We start from the raw sequence: 26,141 nt of genomic DNA, 5'->3' as shown, positions 1-26,141 counted from the left end.
TAACATACTGTACCGTCATAACTAAATCCATGAAAAAAGTGCAATGTGGTTCAACTAAAAAATACATTTACTTTTATGTGGATGTGGTTATTTTGTATTTCATTCATATATTATATTCAACATTTGTACCTCCTTTCAAGCTAAAGAGACACAATTACATCTTCACACATGATTTTGCACCGCACACATCTTACTACAACATGGTTGAATATAAATATTGAAGAGGCCCTTGATCTAAAACAGTTTGAGAGTAATTATTTTAACAATTATTCATTATTATTTGATTATAGAGTTGCTAATGATGATGTGCTTTAAATAGGGGTGGTGCAAAATGTAACAGAAGGCCAGGACAGACTGAGCAAGCTCACAGCACAGACAGCCTGCTGGCGGCTGACGAACCAGCATTATTGTAGCTATACTCCACTCTCCTAAAAGGCTAATCTTTGTTGGATCTCACCCTTAATTGGTTAACAGTCTCCGCAGGGCAAGTGAAAGTGGTGCTATTTAAGGCTCCACCATGAAACAGCAACACTTTCATCTTGGCAATAACAGGCAACAATTATATTACCAGATTCGAAACTGAACCTTCTATCTACCCACTAATCAAAAACGCAGCCCATCTGTTGTGCTGTCTCCTTTGAAACGACTGTTTATCTGCAGCTTGTATAACTGTGTCTGGACACGAATTAACTGCTAAATAGAGCGCAATTAGATGTTATTTCTATTAAATTCTGCGGCAACAAAGGTAAGGAGAAGAAAAATAATAAGCGCATGTTTACTCTAACTGTACCAGCCACCAAAGCAGCATCTCTCTCTCTCCCCCCCTCTCTCTTTCTATCTCTCTCTGACATATACGCGCACCCGCGTCCGTGCGCACGTGCATCAATACAACCTTCCGTGCATGCGCGCGCTCCCCTGCTCCCTCTCTATCACGCACATGCAGACTGGCAGGCAGACCCGTCGCTCGCAAACACACACACGAGCGCGCGCACACACACGCGCCTTCCCTTAGCTGTGCTTTTGTGTTTTGTCAGAATTAATGAGAAAAGTTCCCTTGCCCTAGGGGTAATTAGTGTCCTTGGAGTTAAATAAGCTAATACTTAGACACCTCTGGCACAAGCAATTATGTTTGTGTATTGAATAATTGATTCAAAGAGGGGGGAAGGGCTGCTAATCAGATCTGAGCATAATGAATTGATTTAATTAACAGGGGAATCTGAGGGTCTCTGGAAACTGCGCGCATTTATTCAGTAGCAGCAGAGGCGAGCGCGGCACATAAACTGGGAGAGAGGCGGCGTGAGTTTGCTTTGAGCAGTTGTCAGATTTGCAATTGGATTTGTTTGAATATAGTTGCTGTCTCGGAGCAAATGAGAACCAGAAAGAGAGAATATTAACAGCGAAGGAGAGCTCAGCCGTTCAGTCTGAGCGTTTGCTCTGTCCGTGTGTGCACAGTTAGATACAGGCGACACTAGATTTATATCGCTTTTCATTGTTTTGCCTCTTTTAATTCGTATGGAATTTATCAAGAGCAACCAACGCTGTTTGATCGCTATTTATTTGCATTACAGTTCAGTCCGGATAGGGGGATCTCGCCGCATATCTGGCCGTATTTCGCGTATGAATTAGTATTGATAGGAGGAGAGAAAGAAAACGTGCACACGGAAATTCATCTTTCCAGGGTTTTGGTTTATCGAGGCGTAGTCTAGTCAGCCGCGCGTTTCAAAGCCATTTCCAGGAGAAGCTGGGAGAGAGCGAGCAGTGCAGCCTGCTGGAGCCGAGGACGGATCGCCCGGGGAAGGACTCCTCGTTCCTCAGGACGATGGTGTTGGACAAGGAAGAGGGTGAGTAACATCTCCCACCGTAGTATGCTATAACCTGGGGAGTAACACGGCAAACTACTGACATTTTACACGTTAAGTGTTTCCTGTCGCCCCGGACCCTGCGCACCCACAGCCTTCGATTTATATCGGCTTTTCAATCCCATTTAGTCACGACAGGCTCGGTGTTTTCGCAAAGAACACTGTGGCTGCTTTCTGTACCATGAAGTTAAGGTGCACAAATAAACTGCCCCTGCCAAATTGCAGTTCAGTTCGGAAGATAGTTGCATGTTTATTTAGAGCAGATTTGTGTGGAGCGTTTTGATGTGTGAGCCAGAGTTTGAAGATAGTCCACAGACGCTGCAGTGCATGTGGCTCCTCTTTTCTTTCCTCCTCTAAGTGCTTTTTGCGTCTGTGAAGTTAGCGAGGCAGCCTTTGACATCACCACGGGATGGGAGATGACAGCAGAGTGCTTTTAACTTGATTGCAAATTATGGATAGCGCCGCGGAACGCTCGCTCACTTTCCATCCAAATAGGCCTACTTGCATTACTTATCTATTTCAATGTATTTAGGTTAATGGGTGAGGCAATCTAATTAATTTTAATTTAAATCAAACTCGTCTCTAATGACGTCCTATATTGGATTAAACTGATTCTGAGATGTGCAGTGCATTTATCACATACAGGTCTAAATGGTGCTTACTGTGTATTCATTTAAATACATTTAAACAGCATGATTATCATATTTCAATGGTGATATAGTACTAAAGGGGTTTATGTTGTCTGAAAAAAAAGTTATTGTGTGATGTTTTTTCTATCTTTAAGAGTATTTGAAGGGGTTGTTTTGCTGACCACCTGCTGACATGCACAATGACAACCTCCACTAACCTTAAAACACATATCTCTTTGTTTTGTTTATCAAAGAACAGTATTATAGCCTTTGCAAATTTGACTTTATCCTGAGCACTTCCTCCTCTGAAAGTAATGGATGCATTCGTAACCCATTATTTATGTTTGAAAATGGATATTTCATATCTCTTAGCAGAGCATCCTTTCACTTACACGTCTAAAAACCAATAAAAGGATTGCGGCAGAGACATAAATTGGTCTGTCTGGCTGAATCCATGTCGCGCTGCAAATGTACCCAAATTAACTCAACTGTAAATTGTCTCCTTTGGATGTCTGTCTAGCTAAAAGTTCCCTATATGATTCATGATTCAGATTGCTTTTAACAGTTATTGGCTAAGCAATATGGTAAATGTACAAGGTGATGCAAATGGCATTAGTGGGAAAGGATGCACAGGAGCATGTAATGCAGTCAATACTACATTAACTACTGATGCCCAATTACAGAACCAGGGAGAGTGGCTTTTAGGAGCATTAGGACTTGCAGAAAAGCTGAGATCACCTGCTGCTCATTGCCTAAAAGCTTCACCCTTTATTTGCTGGACCCGACATGCAGCTCCAGCATTTTGGCCAGGTTGTCAACAGAGCTGCTAGATCTGGTCTCTTTCATTGTGGTGCCTCTTAGCGTTTATTGCTCTAAAGTTATAGGCTTGTCAATTCAAACCTTCTTGTCTAATGTATCCACTTAGTGCCTGCACAAATAAATGTGTGCTTATGCAGAGAGGGAGGTGTGGGTTAGTGTTTTGGGTAGCCACATGGGTGTATGTGTATGATTACTGTCTGTTCCTCTTGATTGATTCACTATTATGACTGTGTTTGTTTGTGCGCAGTGCTTAAGTGTTCATATTTAAGTCCTTATGTGGCCTATAAAACTGATCTTGAGTGTGTCTGGTCTCTTGTTTAAATCTCCCATCCTAGTTGGCAACAAAGTAATGCTGCTGCTTGTTTGCAAGACTGAACCCTGACATTTTTTAAAGTCTGGAATAATGTGTGCAACAAAAGCAATAACCACAAATGAATAAGCTCCATTGAAAAAAATGTGCCTGTTACAAACCATTTCCCACAGTATTATTCTCAAACGTTTATTTTAGGATCTTAAACGGATCACAGTTTCTAATCAAGACTAAAAGATTTCTTTAATTAGTTCTATGTTCCTGCACATGTCTTCTGTCCTGTCCATCACAAGGTAAATACACAGCGTAAACCTATCACCATACTCTCAGATGCTGCAGTTATTAGCTTATAATATTCGCTTACTGGTAAAGCACTGAGTCAGACAGCACGGAGGAGGACTGTAAAAGGAATACAGGCACTGCTCTGTGAAATAACCTTAATACGCAGGTCATAGTTGGTAATGAATAGCAACACATGTACCAAATTCTGTGTCAACATTTTATTTCACCCTGTGATATGAAGTTCCAATTTGCGTCTAATTTGAGAGGAAAAGGCAACTCAGCCATTTTCTCTCCTTTTTCATAAGTGCAGGAGAAGCAAGTGGGTGCACACTGAAAGCACATTTTTGCTGAACATTAACACAACTATAGTATACTCTGTGCAGACTTGAGCAGAAGAGATATCCTTCATCTACTGATACATTTCTGGTTACCTTTGCTTGTTAATTTATGACCCTGTTATCATCCTGTCCAGTGAAATGTGTACATTCATAAAGCATGTGATTGAAAAGCAACGCTTCAGATGAATACAGGCTGGTGATCTGTCGGCTGCTGTAATAAAACTTGGGCTTCAGGCTCCAATTTTTATTTTGAAATAATAAGAATTGCTTCATTCTTTACCGGTGTTACCATAGTAATACTGTCTCGTAGCGATGTTTTATTGATTTAGAAAGTGGACGGTAATATTTATTTTCTGTTATTTGGTTTCTGAGGGTTGATTTCTAATTTCCAGTTTGAGATTACTTTTATATGTTCCTTAAGTCTTTTCACTTTTCCAAAGGAATGCAATCTTCTCCCTCGTATTTGCTATTTTCTCAGCGTATTGGTTTGCTCTTACTTTAAAATTAAACTTGCCAATTTTAAATATTGAAATGATGTCTCGTCTCTGTGCTCTGGGGCCTGAACAATATTACAAACACATTGCTTCATTTTTTATATTTCTAAAGTCACTACAGTTTCTTCTAAAAGCTTTATTACAGGCACCTGTATGGACTTTACAGTACTCCTCTAATTTGTAGATAAACATAGATTGTCAAAGGTGGAAGTTTTAAACAGTACCGAGTGTAGCCCATGTGCACAATATAATACCAAAACATATAGATGATACTTAGGTGATAATAACGTTATCTTCAGCACGATGCATTGACATGCAGTATCATTTTCTCCCTCAGTGCATTATACTAAAGCTATTCTCATTAATTACCACAACATTGCATATTTCAGCCGTTTCATTCAGTGTAATCTGTTTCTGATGTGAAAAATGCAGATTCTTCACTGGAGACCATTTTGTCCGTCCCCACTAAACCTTTAGATCCATATCAGAACCGATAGTTTCACATGTACGGGTGCTGAAGTTCTGTATCATTTTTCATAATCTCAGTTGAATTCAAAGGGACTGAATTGAGACTTGAGAGACACGTGTTAGCGAGCGCGCCCACCTGCCTTTGATGTAAATGGCTGCACTCATTAGAGTGCCACACAAACTCAATTATGCACTTTAGCGCTGTAAGAGCATCTATTTTATTATTACCAGAGGACACATGCTAACCACGTTATTACACAAATTCTCACCACAAGATCAGGGTACAATATGAATCACTGGGAACGTACAATCCCTGTTGTATGGGTCCAAAGTCTGACCCTTTTATTCACTTTAAATAGTTTTTTCAATGTCATGAAGAATTTCTCGTTTATTGAGTTGTGAGTGAGAACCATGAAGGTTGCAGAGATAAAGATTCCATATTAACAATGATATGTACAAATAAGAAACTCGGAAGGCATACACACATAAGTCCTAATGTTACAATGAAACAGTTTACAAAACCAACGAACGGCTCGACAGGGATGAATTGATAATGAAAAAAAACACCTTAGAGAAACCTAATGATTTATCCCAAGCTCTGAGAAAAATGCAAACAAGACATTTTTATGTACCAAAGGCAAAACGCAATTCTCGCCGAAAACAAATAAACACAAATGACCTCCTCCATAGCCAGTGACTCGGTATTAAGGTATTACTGTATTTTTTAAACAACATGTAATCCATCTTTAATGGCCATGACACACCAAATATGTAAACAGTGTATTGTTAGTTATGCATCCATTTGAACCTGTTGAAAGCAGGTGTCACTACACTCATCTTGATGTGGGGGCAAACAGTATTCATACGTTGATGCCGCAACAAAAGACGTGCACAGTTCCGGCAACATCTCATCACTTTTTTCACACAAAGCAATTTTTTTGATCTGTTTACCTATTGCGCGTTCTGACTTGATAAGCATTCTGATGCACTCTGTAAAGCGTATTCTGTGCTTGCTCGAAAATAATGTCTCCTTTCTTCTGTCACCGTAGGCTTAGTGCAGAAGAAAGGGAAGATGGGAAAGGGGAATGACATGCAGCAAAGTTCTTGAGATGAGCAGATGTCAAAACTACCATGTCACCAGCTGTAGTTATTTGGCAGCTTAGAGTCAAAATTGCAAAGATCATTACTGAAGGGAAGCTTCATACACATATTCAACATTCAGCAAGGAAATAGCATGTCACCTGTTACACTCTAAGGCAATGTTAGCACATTGTACAGTTAATCCCTAGAGAAATTCAGACACACACAGCATAAACGACATATTTGAAAGGATTTTAGACCCAGAAGAAACATGAATGTTTATATGTTTTATTTCATTACTATGGTGCATTATTCATGCGTGAACTGAATCTCAACTCATAATTGCACTCATGTCTTAAAATGCTTTCCTGTGACAAAATGCAACATTATTTACCATTATTAATTCAGTATTACACAAATCTAATCCCCACTGAAATAGTCCCATGATGCACATTTAAATGAAAGGCAGTATAGGTGTTTATACATATGCATGTTTGTGTGTAATATAACCGGAACAATGCAACAATTTTTAAAGCTGATACCAATGTAAATATTTAAAACATCTCTCACTCACAATATAGTGACCATTTCCTTATAATGTATTTAATGTTTTATTTTTTAAAGAAAGGTGATTTAGATACTTACTGAGCAGGACATGTTACATGTGAATAATACATGTGTTAGGGCTCTCTTATAGCGCAACTACTGTATATTATCGAGACACCGTTTCCAAATTAATCTTTTACCTAAAATGCATTATGAGTTATTATCTACATATTTGAGCCGATAAGCCATTTATTGGTCTAGCTATATGTGGATATTTGTTCACATTGGAATATAAAACTATGTGGGACTTTGAGGTAGACACATGTTTAAATGTGAACATGATAGTGTTTAATCAGCTTTTTGCAGTTAAAGGTGAACGTGGAGCCGTGTGAGAGCAAGCACATCCATTAATGTGCTTGTAGGTTTTGTTAATAAGGTGTTGATTGCTTTGATTAGCATCGGTCTTCGATGAACGTAGGGAAATGCCTTCTGTTTCCTTTCTATAGTGCACACATCACAGTGCCAGCAGGAATTATTGCCAATGCTACATGTATGTCTCCCATTTTCAAAAGCCCTGGTCGTTGCTACCAAGTGTTTTTAAAAAATGTTTGGCCCTGCCTGTGTGAGTGTGGCTCTGAGGAGGACAGGGTTGATTGTTCTTGTGGGTGTAAGAAGCAGCACAGCCTCTAGGGGCTGCTAGCGGGGCTTTTAGACTTCCAGTCTTGTTTAGCTGTAAATATCTTTAAAATGGTTCTGTTCCCATTGCAGTCTTCAGTGTTCTGCAATGTCAAAACATAGCTTTGGATATCCTCTGCAAGCTTTGTGATCTTTGATGCATCACAGACAGAGATTTAATATAAGTTTCTCTTTTCATTTCTGATCTATTTTCCTTCTTCTTGGAATGCAGGTTCCCAGTTAGAGGATACAAAGATGTTAAGTGCAATGACGTGAACTTTACAGGAGTTAAACCATACATTGTTTAAATGTTACTGGACATCTGGTATTTTGTTGCCCTATACCTAACTGTGGGTTTTCTCCGGAAGTTTTTCCTTGTACGATGTGAGGGTCTAAGGACAGAGGGTGTCGTATTGTCATACTGATATTCTGTACACACTGTGAAGACCACTGAGACAAATGTAACATTTGTGATATTGGGCTATATAAATAAACATTGATTGATTGATAGCAGTTGTTCTGTTTTGCATACATACACATACAATTAGTAGTTGTAATCGGACTTCAAATGACCTTTACTTGGCTATTGTTCTGCAAAAACAAAATACCACATGCATTTATAAAAGCTGCTAAGAGCTGCTTCATGGTATAAGAATCCAAAGGAGGACTGAGGGACCACGCTGTATTAAGATATAAGCCTAAAGCTATCTTGTTGGTAAATAGAAAAGCCTGTGGTGCCTTCTCTTCAATACGAGGCAACTTGCTGAAAACTAATCTCTTATTGGAGGACCTTCAGTAAATCAAATCTTAAATAGCTAATTCAAGTATGTAATTAAAGGGGATGGGAGGGGGGGGAAAGTTATTTCCCTCTTAAAGCTGGTAGATTAGGTTTTGGATATTGAAGTTGGTGATTTAATCAGTTCTTAACTTTGCTGATGGCAACTACAGATTCAAAGGCGAATGACAGCTGCCATCCACACATATTCCCACCGAACGCAGCATTAAACTGAAACTTGAGAGCCCTTAATTTAAGTTACACCTTTTTCATTTTCATCATAAGACCAGTCCTCTATAGTTGAATTGCTATTAGATTTTAGCCAGTAACAATAATTACTCCTTTAGGAACATGCCCGGGTCTTTGAGGTAATTAAATAATAAAAGTGTTAAAAGGACTTCATTAAAATCAAGCTATTTTCATAAAGAAACATCAAATGACATCTACAACAGTCCTCTCTCTGAAATTAAGGACAGGCTGTACTCCATGAGGCAGTTGAGTTTACCATCCCTCCCCGTCTTCATGAAGATCTGATCCCTAAATGCACTCAACCAACCTCCCTAATTATTTACCCCATCAGTTGTGGGAGTGGGTGCTTGAATGACATTAGAGACCAGTGCTGCCAAATAACTGCCCCCTGTGGGGAATTTGCATTATTCAAGATTAAAGAGCCTCACACAGTGCACCGCAGTATGGTGTTCCTTCTTCCCCTCCATTTTCGACACACTGAGGACCCTGAATGGCACACCTGTCTCCTGGCATATCCTTTGAAATAATAAGTGTGCAGTAATTGCTGGGGAGTGGGGAGGATTTTGTACATCACTTCCTGACCTCATGAGTGACACAAACTTTAGAGGGCTACATTTATTCCTCTTCAAATGCATTTTTAATGTGGACTAAAGTGTTTGTGCATTATTATGTCCGGATGGCGGAAGGTGGCTATGACAGGTTTAATGGTTTATTTTTCAAAGTTTACTTTTTGCCAGGAATCACAAAGTGGCAGATAAGATTGCCCGTCTATCAAAGTTTAAAAGTATGTAGTTTGAGAGTAGACAGATTTTTTCTTTATTCAATCTCAGGCTGTATAAAAAATGAAGATGCATTCATGGTTATTGACATTAAATTGGCAGGTTTCAAAATATAAAAACCTCAGAGCAACACCAGACAAAGCACAACACAAGTACAGCCACATTTGATTGGCTAGATGAACTACCAAATCCTCTGCTTGCTGTGTCAACACTTAGACATCCTCCCTCTTTAAAAGCTCTCATGGGTTTATTTGGGGTAACCCTGCATGATAAAGACATGCATGTTTGGGTCTTTTCTCCTCCTCCTCCTCCTCATTCATCTTTCCCCTCACTCTCATTTCCTAGCCCCATTGCTCCTGCTCCCTCTCTGACAGCTTACCTTGCAGAGCTCTAATCTCACCATAGTACTGAGCAACCAAGTGTTGGAACAAGTCGCCTTCTGTAATAATTTGGAAACTCTGCCAGTTTCATGTCTTAAAAAAAAATAAAAAGCTGCAATGAATTTAATTAGAAAGCTGTTGCATATCTCTGTGATACATTTCTTTTAATTAACCCCATGTGAATAAATTAAAAATAATAGGGGGCTGAAAAGTGTGGAAAAAACACCCTAATGAAGTTTTCTGTTAATTGGGATGGAGTCTGGTGCCAAAACCACAGTGAGAAGTGAGCACCAGCAGCTAACAATGCCTTCTGTAAGCCTCAGAAAAGGGCCCAGGGCCTTCGTGCTGACTTCAAGTGTAAGAAATGCACCTCTGACGTGATGGAAATGACCGTGGGCCGAGAGAAAAGGCAGTCCTGTTCCAGGCTGCTCTGCTGAGACTCCCCATGCCGCGCTTGAAGCTGGGCCAGTGTTATTGCAGCCCTAATGCGGCTGACTCATTTGGAGCGGATCAGGAGTAATTATGGTAGGGAAAGTGGCTGCCGACCGTGGGGGTCAGGACACTTGTAACATGTGAAAAGAGCAATTATTCCAGGAGACAAAACCCTCCCTTATCCTGGGCAGTGCCAGGGTCAATGCAAGGGACGGCTGGGCTCCGTTTCACTGGGGCTTATTAGCCACAGCAAGCTGCAAAGTTTGAGAGAGTGCATCTTGTTAATGAACAGTCCCCTCCTCATCCGCACCAGCCCTGTCTGCTCTCCCTCCCACTTACTGTGGGTGTTAATTATGTCATAATCATAGCGTGCATACAGTCCCAGAAATCACCTCACAGACCCCAGCATTCATACACAACCATCTGGAAATGTAGCAAGCCGTACAGTTACATAGAAGGCTCTTACAGCAAACTATGAGAAAAAAACACAGTCGGTATGAAATGTAATATTGACTTGGGCCTTGTAAGAAACTACCTAATTTGAGAGAGACTGTGTTTCTCTCTGTGAGCGTGTGTTCATGCATATCTTTTCTTTTACTCCTTGCATATGCTCCAGCGTAGGATAGGAACATGAATGACACAATGAATCAGTGGTGTTTATTTTGCTTATCATTCAGAATACACTCATCAGTCTGCTTTCAGCGGGCATGTGTATTCCAGCTGATGTTATTACCAGATGTCTTGTATTTTGTCTTGGCAATAGAGAAACGTGTCTATGGGCTCAATTACAGCGATGACGGGCGCTGAATGAAAGGGGCTGATTCATGCACACAATGGCAAGACATCTGCATGAGATCCCTATTAACCTTAGTGGCAGACACCTTGGCCTAGGCACACATTTTATTAGGCATTGCCATGGCCACGGCATTTACAGTGGTGGCTGAAAAATAAAAGAGAAATCAACCGCCGCAGCTTAACTGCAGAGTTGCCGAGAGGTTTATTATTATAGTTCCATTTGGGATTTTCCACTGCCCCTGTTATGTTCTGTTTTTAATATAATTTGTATTTCAAGATGTATTTAAATGATTCATTCAGTAATTCAGTGTTGACATGCAGTAGTTTGGTAACCACATGCAGCATCTTATAGATTCATCATAGGCCATTAATGTGTGGAGTGCTTCAAATGAGGTGATAGGGATGATGATTATGATGATGATGACGAGGACAAATGCACTTGTTTTTACAAACATGCAATCAGTAAGTAATGTAGTATCTAATTTCCCTGAGCTTCCAAGTCTGTGTACTCAACACGCTGGTGGATTATACGCTGCAGCTGGGATTTGGAATTATAGGGGCCCCTGAGAGGAGGCCCACCCAGGGCCAGCTCCCAGCTTCTGAACGCCTGCCTCCCTCCCCATGTGTCAGGAAGGCTGAGTGATTCTCATCCCGATCCTTTACCTCCCCATGAACCAGCAGCGTCTGCATCACACCATGGCGTCAGCGCTTTTAATTGATCAAAAGACATTTAACAAAACACAGAATCAGATGTAACTGTCCCTTCTACCATTACGGCTGAGAGCCTGTAAGAGCAGCTGCTCCTTTGGGATCATGTGTGTGGTGTAGTATACAATGGTGAGTCAATTTCCTGACAATCTTGCTGTGTGCACTCACAAGCTGGGCAACATAAAAATGGTTTTGCTAGTATTTTGATAATTTATTAATCAGTTCTGTTAGCAAATTGAAAATATTTTGGTTTTGACTTCAGATTGGTCAAAAGATGTGATGAGTATTTCTAGCAGTATATCTGCAATGATTAATCCATTTGTTTGGAAAAAAATCTGCATCTAATTTGATGATCAATGAATAATTTTTCAAGAAAAATATCCAACAATTAGCTGTTGCATCATATTGTATAAAAGGATCCACAAACGGCCATGCCTTGTAGGAAATAAGAATTTAACTTTTGTACAAAACACATATTCAAATAATGTAGAAAATTGCTGGCGGATTAATCAGCAATACAAATAATTGGTTGCAGGCTTCAGAACATACAGTTACACTATTTCATAGCAAAAACAGACTATTAGCGTGAATTATTTGTATTATGGTTATTATTATTTCCTGGTTCTGCAGTTGAAGCAAAGTTATTAAGCAATCGTTTAGTTTGCATGACCTGACACAGCATGGATAATGGGCCAGGAACTCATAGGAAACCTTTTTACAGTACTGTATGCAGCACCTGCATTCTCAGCAACCAAACATGTTAGTGGTAATGATAGAATAAAGGTGGAAATCAGCTTTCTTTTACACACTCCTGTCCATTCTGAGGGCATGTGATAATTGCATTTCTCTCATGTCAAACAATTCCATGAGTGCACGCTATATATCAAAAAGGTTAGCGGACTGATGTGATTTTTTGATAGCTGTGAAGACCAAATGGGGTAACATAGAAATCGGATGCTATCTCGATAATAGAAAATATATGCTCTGACAGACTGCTTGGGCTGAGAAAAACTAACTGTACATATTCTTGAAAGATACAATCTCAAAGAAAGTAGATGGATGTAGAAGGGAAAGATGAAAGGCGTCTACACACAGTACTAATGGCAAATTAAATTCTCTCTCAGGAAGAATATTTGGCAGGGCAAGTGCTGTCTCTCCACTTTGAGGGGTAAAATGCATCCCTTGTTTGAGGATGAATCGTGATGTGGAGAGGCTTGCTTTTGGTGACATCAAATGACACTGGAAGGTCAGTGGCACTTGTATCTGTTAAATGGATTGGATTAAGTGGCGGCTGCCTCCTAGTCTGCTGCTTCCTTTCATAATGCAGCTTTTCTTTCTGGGAGGTGGAAAGCATGGGAGGTACTGTTCTACTCCACAGTTTCACATAGCGCCGGGAGTGGTGACAGGTGCAAGAAAATGTCTCGTGGCATTAAGGGAATTGAAAAGACATTTACTTTACACACACGTTTTTTTCTGTCACTGCTCTTTGTTTAGTGGGTTTGAGCGAGTGCTTGCTACACTACTAAGCTAGAGGCTGCTTTGGTAGGAGACATCAAACCCATGTGTGTTCCCTGCAAAGGCTTCAAGAAAGGAGGCGTCAGTTGAATGTGCGTACTGGTTATTCAGCAGACATTAGGCATTCCTGCGTTGAGACATCTCTCTCACAGCCAAAGACTGAAGAACCAGGACGTTAGCATGAAGCTACGAGTGTCAGACTCACTGTTGTGACTTTGATGATGCTGAGCAGGGTTTCCAACAAAGTGTGCATCCAATTGAGGGGTAAAGCAGCATGCAGTATTTCCAGGATAGGTTAAGCCTTGGCCTTTTCAAACGTGATGTAAAACACAAACGTGATATGTTTAAAGAGTGTGTCTCAACCAATTAGGAGTAGTTCTCTGGAGGTGGGGGTCCGACCTTTTTGTACAATTAGTTCTCTTATTTAAAGCAAAGAATTTGAGTAGAATAACTAATTAGGTGTCATAAAAGGCAAATTAAAGTTTTTTGTGATCCCCGAGGGAGCAGCAACTCCTTTCTTTTTCTTTGCACAGGCTCAGAAGCACACGCATGTACACAGACACAGGCATTTCCTCTCTCCTCATTAAGACTGTTTTTAGTTCTGTAGAAGGCTGTCAGGCGAGCACTGTTGGCATACCTGCAGAGAGCTCCCCTAACAAGCCATGAAATGCAGGTAGAAGAGTCCGCCCTTAGCCAGTGTGGCTTGAATTTGAAGCTTTTTAGCTTCATTTACACTGAACATTGGTATTTATAGCAGGTTTTGTGATCCTAATGTGCCAGCTTCAAGGGGCCTGTTTTTGAGAGGGAGGGAGGTGAGGGAGCTGGAGGGCAGGTAGAACACTAATTGATGGCTCCCATCAGCAGCACCGGACCAATTAGCCTCTCCTTTCCACTTTTGATAAAGAAATAAGACGGCTCACCAGCACCAGAGCACTTACTGACATATAAACCAAAGCCATACATTTGACTAACAAGCTCTCCTATTTCTCGCACCCCTTTTTTAAAAAGGGGAAATGCTAATTATATTACATTCATAGCATTATTGATGTGTGGATGGCCAAAAACTGCAGAGCAAATCTGGATCAAATACGGTACTTTGTGAGTCCATTTAGGTGTGCAGATATGTGTGTGCAAATGCGAGAGACAGAAAGAGAGTGAGAACATGTGTTTTTCTGTTCCGAAGAAGTTCTTTGAAACGTGGTATAATGTTTTTGTGAAAGAGAACTAACTTGACAGCAGAGAGAAAAATAGTGCTCAGAGTGAAGCAGTTGCTTGTTACCAGCTGAGGTTGTGTAAAGCAAACTACAGACGTTACAGTAAAACAGCAGCTCCAACTACAGAATGACCCCATCTACACGTAACATTGTTAAAACTGTGCATACTTTCCTCCTGATGAAATGGAATAAAGTTTATCTGATCGGGGCAAAGTGTACAACTGCACATCTCTAAAGTGCAACAGTAGCACCGTGACATTTGTACATAACTCAGTGCAACGTGTCTTTTAAATGGGCCTTTATACTCACACATACAAAATGCTGGCCTAACCCCCTGTGATGCAGAGTGTCCGGTCTTTTTTTTAGAGAGAGAGAAATGTGTTTTGAAAGTAGAGTGGCAAGTGGCGTCCACTGTGTGTTCTTTTAGATGGATCAATAGCTCAGTGTGTGAGAGAGTGTCTTAAGAGCTGTTGTCTTGTGCTTTCAGCTGTGGCAGACCTGTTAGTGCTACAGAGGGGAGCTGCGCGCCCCTGTCTCTGTACCAGCAGTGGCCTGAGGGGGGCTTTTAGTCCAAACACAAATGTCAGCCACACATAGACTATTAGTGTTTAGTGCAGTTATTACATGGACTTTATTTGTCCTTTAGGAGGCTAAAAGGCACGCTTAAAGGGGACCTGCGTGACAGCAGGGCAATTTGCGCGTTTGGTAACTTAGGCTCGCTCGTTGCCGACACATGAGTACAGATAAGTGTAAAAGGAGGAAAGGCTGTAATGCTCTGAGTAGGGAACACTGTGTGTGTGTTTGTGGTTTTGAGTGTGCAACCGTGTGAGAGAGTCTGTGTGTGTGTATGAAACACAGAGAATGAGTGTATGCTAAAAGGCACTTAGGCCATAACATATCTCACTGGGGTCTGGTAGCAACGTTTTTGTGGTCAGAGGCTTTTTAAAAGGTTAATGTTAATCTATACCAAACAAAGCCCATGAGGAGCTTTTACAGCTGTAGACAGTTGAGGGAAATGGGCTTGATGAAATGGCAGGTAACTAACATACTACTCAGCACGCTGTAAATACCTCAGTAAGCAAAATAAACATTGTGTCGTTTATCCTCAGAAATACACAGGACATGCCCCTTCCTCTGAAACCCGCTGCAAGTGACTCATGTAACTTTTGTATTACAGCATGTTCTGAGTGGAACAAGTAAGTGAGGTCTTTGTAGTGCAATGTGACCTGTGAGCCTATCTACATGGAAGAATGTTTTCTTTAATGCATATGAAGCAGGTAGGCAGCGTGCTGTGTTCACGCGCGAGGCCAGGCTTAGCCGCCTGGAGAAGTAGCAGGCTTATCAAAAAGAGAACATGAAAAGTCACTCGTGTTCCCGGGCCGTAAATCACGCATGGCTGTTTGTCTCCTTATCACTACAGGTGTGCCCATGCTCTCCGTCCAGCCCAAAGGGAAACAGAAGGGGTGTGCCGGCTGCAATCGCAAGATTAAAGACCGCTACCTGCTCAAGGCCCTGGACAAATACTGGCATGAGGACTGTCTCAAATGTGCCTGCTGTGACTGCCGCTTGGGGGAGGTGGGCTCCACCCTGTACACGAAAGCCAACCTCATCCTCTGTCGCAGGGACTACCTGAGGCAAGAAAGACACACAATCACCTCTCTCCACTCACAACAAACACAAAAGCCATGTCATTCTTAGAGCTCTGTGACATGAAAGAATCACAAAGGTTTTTTTGTGGGGGGTTTTATACCTCCTGGTACCGTTTGGAATCTCCAATCAAGCTCATCAAATATGGAGAATTTTCTCTATTTTCTATAACATTTAGCTACATTTCTTTGTGTTTCAGACTGTCAAAAGACGACATTTTAAGGCTTTGAGGAACTGACATTTTGCACGATCTAAAAATGAGCTGCAGCCCTGGTTTCATGTGGCTCAAATTCACAGAAACAGTACTGATATCTAAACCTTACTCATGCAAAGATGTCCATCACATCAAAACATTATGTTTATAGTGTTTCTTGTGATATTCTCTACAGAATGCATATAGCAGAAAGTAACGTTGGTTTATGTTGCTTGAACACAATCCTATTATACAGAAAAAAGGAACATTTGGGGCGTTTTAGTAGCAGAGCGTCTCCTCATTTTTAACTCTTAAAAATGCAATACTATATAACTTATACAAATTCTTGTGCAACCATCAAAACATGAGTCACGCTGTCATGATATTTCTGTTTGACTGCATCCAGAATATGAAATGCCTAGTCACAGTTTGAATATAAGCAGTGGTTTCACAAGGTTGTTTTCATATCATATATCATATTAAAATATCTCTTTTGTTAATGATTTTTAAACATTGAAAGTTACTGTACACTATCAGGTGGATCTATTCACTTAATTAACAACAAATTCTACAAAAATAAGCATGCAATATAATTAAAATGTAATTTATTCAAATTAAAATGTATCATATGTTTCCTCTATGTTGACATCAACACAGAAGACTTTGTCATGGAGTAGACCGGCTCTTAGGGTTGTTTGCTGTGAGAAAGCTGCAGGCGGGCTTGTTGCTTCATCAGTGTCTTTGGCTCTGTATACCCCCCCTCAGATGCCCCTGCCATCTGCTTGTTAAATTAAACATGACCGTTTCCTGGGCATTAAGTCACATTCCCAATGAGATCCTACCATTTATCTGAGAGGGAATCCTCCAGGGGCCGTCTTAGGGATGCCATCGCCCTGGCCCCCCCTCCTAAATCTCCCTGTCCTCCCCCTTTCCCTTTCTCCATTTCCCTTTTGCTTACTTGTCCCATTACTCCATCACTGATACTTCCAGCTTATTGCTACCACCTACTTTTGACAGTTAATTATTCTAATTTAAAAACAGCAGGTATCGTTTCTTATGTCTTCAAAAATCTAAAAGAGAGTCTTAATCAACTTGTTTTTTATTCCCACCTCACTCATGTTTCTCCATGACATACATCTCAGCTCTTCCTTTGACCTGGAAGAAGCCAGCAGCCCACTTGAAAGGCGCTTAGGGACGTTACGTTGAGATAGGCCATTACCATCCATCAGCTCCCACCTAAAGTTAATGCTTTTAAGATGCAGTGAGAGGTCCACTAAGACCTGACGTTGCCCCCAGAAGGGGCAGATGGTGCAGATGAGGTAATAATAAATGGGCAAATGACCAAGAGAAGGCCAAAAAATTATGTAGCTTAAAGTTTCACTTGGTAAAATACATCTGCTGAAAGGACAGCAACCTAACCCCCAAGCCATAAGTGCGTAACCGGCACTGTGAAGGAGAAGCAAAAGCTTTCTCGCACATTAGACCAGTAAAATGTAGAGGTCACAGATTGTAAGAAAAACTAAGAAAGACATATGAAATCAAGAGTTAAGGAATACTAAAATAAGAATAAAAAGGAGAGAGGAGGAGAGAGCTTTCTGTGCTCCTCTGCTGCCCCTGACTGCCTAATGAAATCCATGCCACCCGCCTGCTCTTCAGCCTGCGACAAATACAGAACACTTAATGGCTAGAGATGCTTGAGATGAATTATATTATGAAACAAATTAAAAACATTGCCTTGTGTATGAAGAAAAGGCGGTTTGAGACGGGAGGATTTAAAAGTAGGTGAGGCAGCCGCTCCGTTTCCTTTTCATTACTTCTTTCCTGTATAGCTAGACTGCGGTTCCTTTCACCTGCAGTACTGAAGTTAAATCTGTGCACTGAATTAGCCTCCTGCACTTCATTAAAGACAAGCGGGTGGATCAAACACACTTTGGTTATTTTCCAGAGTTTGGATCCCTGCCATGCTCACATTAATTATTATAGGAGCTCCATCTGTGATTGTCCTTCAGTGGCATTAGCAACTTATTGAATGCACTCACGCTTTCCTGAATCTCACGCTTGAACACACACAAACATTAAGATACAAACATAGTGTCCTCCAAACCATTGCACCAACAAATAGTTTAGTTTCTTATACCCCCGACATTCACTTCCCGGTATCAAGAGTGTTTTTTCTTTCTACTTGTCCAGTCTCTTTCATTATAAATTAGAATAATAGATTAATTAGGCGTTTTTCTTTATTTCTAGGGCCCAGAATCGCAAAACTTCACCAGAGGGTTGACACTCAGTAATGGTGTGATCATCAGGACTTGATGTCTGAAATCATTTAATCCTCTGTTTCATATATTAGAGAGGACATAATAGTCATCCACTTATCAAAATGGGATATAATTAACTGTAAGAGCAAAACGTTTTCAAGATAATGAACATTATAAGTTATCCACAAACCAATGAAATAGCAGGGGGGAGATGATAGCTCCACTGGATGTGACTATTTTTCAAATCAATTATCTTCTTTAACAATTGCTGTACTCTCATAACAGTTGCTCTTCCTCTCTGAGCAAGACAGATTTTCAAAAGACGCAAATGTTGGGGAGGGTCAGAACATTCGATGCATGCATTAATAGCTTTCCTTTTTAAGAAATCTGACAGACTCTGTGCTGGCTGGGAAGTCTCAAAGAGCTCAGAGAACAGGTAGAAAACTTCAAGAGCCACAGCGCTATCCGAGGAAAGCAACACAGAGAGGCAGATGATGCTCTGTACGAGCTTTAAAGGTTTGATGTTAGCAGAGCAGCATGCTGAACGAACTAAAGATGGCCCTCCTTTCTTTAAAGAGTGGTTGTAATAACTAAATAACAGAGAAAGGAGAGCTGCACTTCTTTACCTTCCTGCCATCAAACTCTCTTCTCAACAACCCACATCAGCACACAGAGAAAATAAGAGTTATTTAAAGGAGGACAGAGTATTTCTGTTGAAGATTGTAGCAAACAGGAATTAGGCAGCGATGTGTTCATTGAATATTTTAAAGGCTTTAGGCCTAAGCTATAAACAATTATTTGTTTAACTGGTAATCGTTTACCCGACAAGAAAATATGAAAATAATTAGGTAAATATTATAATTATGAATACTTTCAATCACGTTATCAAAGATATGCAGTATAATCTGAGAGAGGGTTTAAGGACTTTTTAATACAATATGTAACTATATAATTATATACAACAGCTATTTGACTTATTAAGTCAAACGTTCTCAAATTTGAGTTTCTTAAATGTAAGAATATTACTGCATTATTTATGTCATATGTGGTTGTTAACTATATACCATAAACTGTTTAGACATTAGAAATGTTGGAATAATATATAACAGTTAATTAAAGAAAGTATATATTTTCAGCCCTTGCAATTATTATGTACTATAAAAGGGGTCATTAATTTATCCGAGCAAAGTCAAAGAAATGGGAAAAATCCTTTAAAATATTAATAGCCAGAATGCTTTCACAATACACTGCATCAGAATCAGCGCTCCTAATCAATCAATGAACCAACAGAAGCTATTTTAAAAGAGGACACTTTGTAAAATGTTGATGATCTACAAGACCGTACGTGCTCAGTGTGTTTCGGCAGCTCTGAACAATACTCTCATATTTTCTAGGAAGTCACCATTCAAACTCTATTGAAATAGAAATGCTGAAAAACTGTTTTCACTTTCCTTTTGAGAATATTGATTTATTTAATCCAAATGACCATGGAAATTGAAGGGCATGAGCCACTGCACTCCTACAATACAGGACATGAGTCAGAACAATAAGTGAGAATTCTGCAGAAAATTGTATCTATTGTAAATTAAAAGAATGAATGTTTTTCAAAACGTAATCCACAATGTATGAAGCCATTCAAGTTTCAAGAAGGAGGAGGCAAATGTAGTAACATAGTTTTATTAGTGTGTGTGTGTGTGTGTGTGTGTGTGTGTGTGTGTGTGTGTGTGTGTGTGTGTGTGTGTGTGTGTGTGTGTGTGTGTGTGTGTGTGTGTGTGTGTGGTGTGTGTGTGTGTGTGTGTGTGTGTGTGTGTGTGTGTGTGTGTGTGTGTATGTATGGTTTCTTTGTATTCTTGATAGGAGCAATGTAAGACACAGTCTTTATAGGCTTGTATAAATGACTTTTTCTCTATAGATGTTTTTCTCAGTATCGTCAATACTTCACCTCCAGATAATCTTGAACTGTCACGGTCAATCCATTCCTGTGTGCTCTCGCTCTGCTCTGAAAAGCCTGAATGGAACTTGTTGTGTGCATCTATTTTACTTGGTGTCACAAAGTGCATTCTCTCAGCTGACATCAAATCCCTTGACCTTTACAATGCCTCTAGATCATGTTTTGGTGTGAAACATTCATTGCTTTCTATATGCAGCTCCACTTCAGCTGTTACTCATGAGACTGCTGCAGCGATGGTTTAACTTTGGATGCTTTTAGCTTGATAGGAGCAGCAATAGAAGAGAGTAATGTGTTTGAACAGTTCTCTCTGGCTGTAATCATCCTTTAGCACGAGGATCCCAATTAAGCAGCATGTTGTTGTTGCATGTTATAACCTAGAAACATTCATTATTGGCTGATGAACTGCGCAAATGGGACAATAGGCAAAATAAACTAGAACTACTTTACAAAAGCACACACATCCAGATGATAAATACTAGGTGCTGGACAGTAGAACATGTCAAAAATGGTCTGCACATTGAACAAACATGTAATTACCACTAAGTGACGTTTTGAGTATCAAGACTACACAAAAGAAAACTTTATTACACTTGAACTCTTCATGTTATGAAGATTGAAGACATTTATTTACTATGCCAAATAACTGTCTGTAATATTTCATCACAAATCAGACTGTAGCTTCATTTTGACTGCACTTCCACCAAGAGGGCGTGAAGCTATTCTTTGCTTTAGTTTAAAACTGATACACTTTCCGGCTTGCTAATCAAACCTACAACCCATTTTTTATAAAAGATACCTTGTCAGACTTAAAGGGCCAGATGTACGAGATTTGTTTTGATGTTTTTGCACAAATATACACTAAGAGAGAGAAGAGATCCATAAAAACAACCTATATGACTGCTAGGCTAAAGTACAAATGCAGCAAATCTACAGTAGCTTGAGTTGCTTGTGTAAACAGCTCTATAGAGGAGCTAAAAAACAAACTGTGTTTTATAATAAAAAGGAAATTAGGTTGTTCAGACAGTACTTGAAGCATTGACTTGTATAGAATACAGATGTAGCTGAAAGGTTATAACTAGCCACGGGTGTCTCAGCCTGCTTTGACTGAAGGTAGAACTTGTCGGCCACAAGCTGGGCTTCCCCACCAGGCGTTTTCACAACCTGTATGTATCAAGTCAGCACCATGTCCGAGGCCCAGTGGGGCGTAATGGAGAAGGGTTTCTGTAATCCTACGAGCGGTTATACTGTAGGTGTTTTCATGTCAGACTCTGTAAGTGACCGAGGCTCTCCAGGCTCTTTGTAGCCTGTGTTCCCTGAGGGAGAGAGAAAGACATCGTTTTGTGACCCTTCAGTCCAGTGTAGAGCTCAGGTGTGGAAACCTGACTGGCAGGAGGGCACAGGAAGTCTTAGGCAGTGGGTTATATGTTTTTAATTGAATAGAAAACAAAAGGGAACATAATTAGCCTTCATTACATCATGTTAGGGAAATCAGGGTTGCCAGGAAAACATATACACTGTTTGGAAACAAAAGGCACTGATATCTGTCTGTATCTAATATATTGAATGTGGTTTGTTTTAAATGTCACTTATTTGTGTTACAAAATGCCCCGTGGGTGGCAGTTGTGTACTGTTTGAGAGCCTGTAGTGTTTTACTGAAACACTAACCAGTTGTAACAATGTCTCTGTTTAGCACTGTGTGAATCCCTCTCATGGAACATAACTGCCTTTTTCCCTCCGTTTCTGTCTCTCGGCTCCTCTGGGGCAGTAGCCCCTAATTAGAAGCAGGGCTGCTGGACAGGCGCTTTCTTTAACAAGGTGAAAGCAACTGAATGGGACTAGCATAAACGAGGCAGAATATCAACACTGTGACTCCTGTCTGAGCCCCTACAAGTTTGGAGAAATAGTGTTTAACATACTGTTGGAATGGCAATCTGCTGTTGCCTTATCCCCTCTTGCAAAGCTGTGAAACGGTCCTTCTCCTGCAGAATATATAAATCTATCTGTGCTTCGGAATCGAAAAATTAAACATAGGGGCAGGCGCTTGGAAAATGAAAATGTAAATCTGACTGGGAAAAGCATTTGAGGTTTCTTTGCTTGGAGGAGAAAAGAGATCTACACCAGTGACTCCTGGCTATGTTTGTGACCTTTATTATTTGGCTCCTATTCTATCTAATAAGCCTAAACAAGCAGCAGTGTCGTTCGAGCAGTGGGTCTGTTCACTGCGAAACATTTAGTGAACTCTTCAAGGTTGCATCTCCCAACACTGTCTCAGGCTTGGAGCTCTGAATGAAAGGAGACGGAGAACAAAGAGAAGCAATTGAGCCTGTATCTTTGTAAAAAAAACATTTAAAGTAAACTTTTGACTACATTTAAAGATGTAGTCTCTTGTGTAAAAATCTAGCTGGCTTTGGTTGCGGATGAACTCATTGTGTATTTTATGTTTTGAAAAAAGAAAACCCAACAATTCAAATGGCTTGATCAGACCTGTTTTCATTGCTCTAGTGCAGTGGAAGAAATTCTTTGAAAAAGGAGATTAAAACCATGTGATCATTTTAATTAGATCATTAGCCGAGAATTAAGATCTATGTTTGTAACTCTCATTAACACAAATACCAAGTGGGTGCCAAGAAAGATTTGTGCATTACATTCGATGTATTTTGATTTCACAATGTTCTCGTTTCTTTGCAGCATTTTTCTGCTTTTGTTCCTGCTGTCAGTACATTTTTGTTTGCTCTTTTATTGCATCAAGGTAAAGGGAAGGTGGGTTAATCTCTGTCTGTGCTCTCTGTCTTCCAGGCTCTTTGGTACAACGGGGAATTGCGCAGCCTGCAGTAAACTGATCCCAGCCTTTGAAATGGTGATGAGAGCCAGAGATAATGTTTACCATTTGGACTGTTTTGCCTGTCAGCTTTGTAACCAGAGGTAAGAATAAGCATCATAACTGCACAACAACATTGCCTTTGAAAAAAAAGGGAGTGATAAAATGGCCAATAGCTTAAATATTAAAAGCTGTTGAAAAAGCTATTATATTATAACAGACCACTGAACAAGTGTCAGTTAGAAAAAAAAGGTTGTGTGGTATTTTAAAATGAAGGTGTACTGCATTTTTAATGCTATGGTAATTATTACCTACTGTGACACTCAAGCAGTTTGTGGCTGAAACTGTAAATCTTTTAAGCCAGAATTTTCTAATTAGCGTGTGTTCTTATGTCTGCTAGGAGCTATGAGAGGTACTGTGCTGCAGCAAGGGAGACCGGACCTACACATGTGTGAAATGGTGTTATATAGTGATAGGATCTATTAGCAAATTGGACTGAGCACAGAGCTTATGGTATGATACATATAGAATATGACATACCCAAATATTGCTTTTTCCCATTAATATACTGTCGGTAATGGCAGCACTCTGGGAGCAGAACGTCCTTTGCATGCTTGTCAGGGGTGCTGTGACCCTGTTCCTCCACACAGCACAAGCCCATTAACCTTCTGCAGGCCACATTCAGTTACCATAGTGAACACCTGCTGTAAGGGAATTATGACTGCAGCCTCTCTTCTCAGCTGGTACACATGAAGCATGTCTCATCTGGCACAGCATAGCCATGGCTGTGACCGTTTTACCAGCCTTTCTCATTACTAAAGCCAAGCTATGCTCGGCCATATTCTTATCTTCACTCCCCTTCAGTCACATTACGGAGCTGTCTCCACTGTGTCACACAGACAAACAGCAGCATGGAGAAGAACATCAGTAGGGCAGGCTGTTACGTGGTATCTTCCCTCTAGAATTGACTTTGAGGCTTCAGAGGAAAAACATTCTTAGGCACTGAAACCAAACTGGTGCTTGAAGAAGCTAACCCTATGTTAGCCCCTTGGAGCCAGTGCCTTTTTGCCAGGCCGGGGAGAGTTGACCTGTGCTTGTGTCTGTTTGCTTTGAAATTATAGGGTTTTAATCCACTTTTATTTTAAGCCACACTTGTACGATGAACATCAAAACAGGCTTTGAATCTGACAAGGCATAGTGTCAGCGTACGTCAGGTGAAACATATCAAACCTATGTGTGCTATCAAACAGGACCATCATTACCTGCTGATCTTAAATGCATCATTTACACTGCCAGAGCAGAGTCAGCCAGTCAGATCACGCATGCAGACACACAAACACCTCTTTGTCTAATAGCAACATAAATCGTCCTTGTGTTTTTAACAACAGTTCCGCCTTTGTGCTTCTCTACCAACAGGTTTTGCGTGGGGGACAAGTTTTTCCTAAAAAACAACATGATTTTGTGTCAAATGGACTATGAGGAGGGCCAGCTGAATGGAAGCTTTGATACACAGGTTCAATAGTTGGAGCCTGGTGGCAGCAACAATCAGCTCCACACTTCAACTACACACGAAATGGATGTTCTGCTGCACTTGGAAAAAGACAAGCGTCTGTCTGCTTGCCTGCAATACTTTTTAAGACCCCTTTATCAGTCCCTAAGGACTCTATTGTAAATGTTCAACTTTTTGCCCCTCCCACACCCCAACACTGAGCAGTTACAGATTTTGATGTACAGTTGTGCCTGCTTAGCTGAGCACTGTATTGCTTGTATGTTTTGTGAAATTTGTTTCCGGTTGGTTTTAATTTCCTTTTAGAAATGGTTCATTGGAGGGTATGTACAGTCTGTTTTCTCTGTATATATAAACTGGAACATTTATTTTATGAAATGTAATGCAATTTTATTACTAGTGTGAATTAAAGATTCTTAAATGTTCATATAGTGAGTTTTTTTCTCTTTTACCAAAACCAAAGTTGTCGGAGGAAGTCGGCTCACGTGTTGATATGTAATCATGTCTCCAAAAAAGGCAATGCTAGAAAAAGTTTTGCAAGAGAAAATATATTTGAAGACAGTCTTCAATACATGATGCAACAAAACACGTTTTATTACATTTTTCAGAGTTCTGATGGAATTAGAAATGCTGTTTAAAATGAACTACTTAAGATTTATTTGGAATAAAAGAATGCTTCTCCAAACTGTGTTGTTGTGAGCGTGCAGGTGTCATGAAAGGAAGTGCGTTAAGCTGCTCTCCGTCAGTCATGCTTCACTAATTGCCATCTGATTAAAAGGGTGAATCGGCCTGGAAATGAAATGCAATAGCAGATAAATTAGAGAGAAAATAAATGCTCATTGAGTTTGAGATCATTTTGAACTCATCAGCAACAGAGGGGCAGAGCTGTAATAAAAAGTACTTGTCCCAGAAGACTCTGGTTAATGGATATTGTCAAATATTTAGCTGATCCTCCAAGTGATAATTAATGTCAATGACTTTGCTTATTACATGTAGTTGTGTTAATAAATCAAGATATACTTTTTTGGGCATCTATCTTTAAACAAGAAAAAAGAAAACACTGAGAAAGAATCATTTGAAGATAATCTCCTGCAAATAACACTATGTGCTGTAAGTGATTAACAGCTTTGTTTCTATATTAATTAAGCAGCTCATTGTGCACCTCTGATTTCTTCAAGAAATATCACATTATTCCAGATGTAATTAACTTTAATGGACTAAAAACATGCAAGAAAGGTTTATGACCGCAGGGTGTGCTGCATTCTTTATCAGACCTGTTTTGATCTTAATTATTCTACTGATAATTAATACGGTAGTTTATTTTGGATTTGGGTCACAAGAAGCTGAGCCAATAACACATTAGTTCATTACAGGACTGAAAGTAAGTTATTTTCATTTAATCAAAAATCCAAAGATTGTA

At 40.1% G+C, this 26,141-nt stretch overlaps 1 protein-coding gene across 1 annotated transcript; it reads left to right on the top strand.

The window, feature by feature from the left end:
* Positions 1-1,092: 1,092 nt before the first annotated feature.
* On the top strand, positions 1,093-25,406 carry lmo1 (LIM domain only 1). Its single transcript, XM_034218184.1, has 4 exons — positions 1,093-1,841; positions 15,768-15,981; positions 23,193-23,318; positions 24,631-25,406. Exons 1-4 carry the CDS (start codon positions 1,820-1,822, stop codon positions 24,734-24,736), a joined length of 468 nt encoding a protein of 155 aa, XP_034074075.1. The 5' UTR covers positions 1,093-1,819; the 3' UTR covers positions 24,737-25,406.
* Positions 25,407-26,141: the final 735 nt, after the last annotated feature.

This window comes from Gymnodraco acuticeps, unplaced genomic scaffold (assembly GCF_902827175.1).
Source record: "Gymnodraco acuticeps unplaced genomic scaffold, fGymAcu1.1, whole genome shotgun sequence".
NCBI classification, from domain to species: domain Eukaryota; kingdom Metazoa; phylum Chordata; class Actinopteri; order Perciformes; family Bathydraconidae; genus Gymnodraco; species Gymnodraco acuticeps.
The sequence above is the reverse complement of the archived record's forward strand: the minus strand, read 5'-3'. Positions and strand labels throughout refer to the sequence as shown.

What these genes read in the sequence shown, in the direction of transcription:
- lmo1 (XM_034218184.1), top strand. Translation starts at nt 1,820, where the DNA reads ATGGTGTTGGACAAGGAAGAGG. An exon ending in GGTGTTGGACAAGGAAGAGG is followed by an intron (nt 1,842 to 15,767) that starts GTGAGTAACATC and finishes TTATCACTACAG; the next exon opens with GTGTGCCCATGCTCTCCGTC. An exon ending in TGTCGCAGGGACTACCTGAG is followed by an intron (nt 15,982 to 23,192) that starts GCAAGAAAGACA and finishes TCTGTCTTCCAG; the next exon opens with GCTCTTTGGTACAACGGGGA.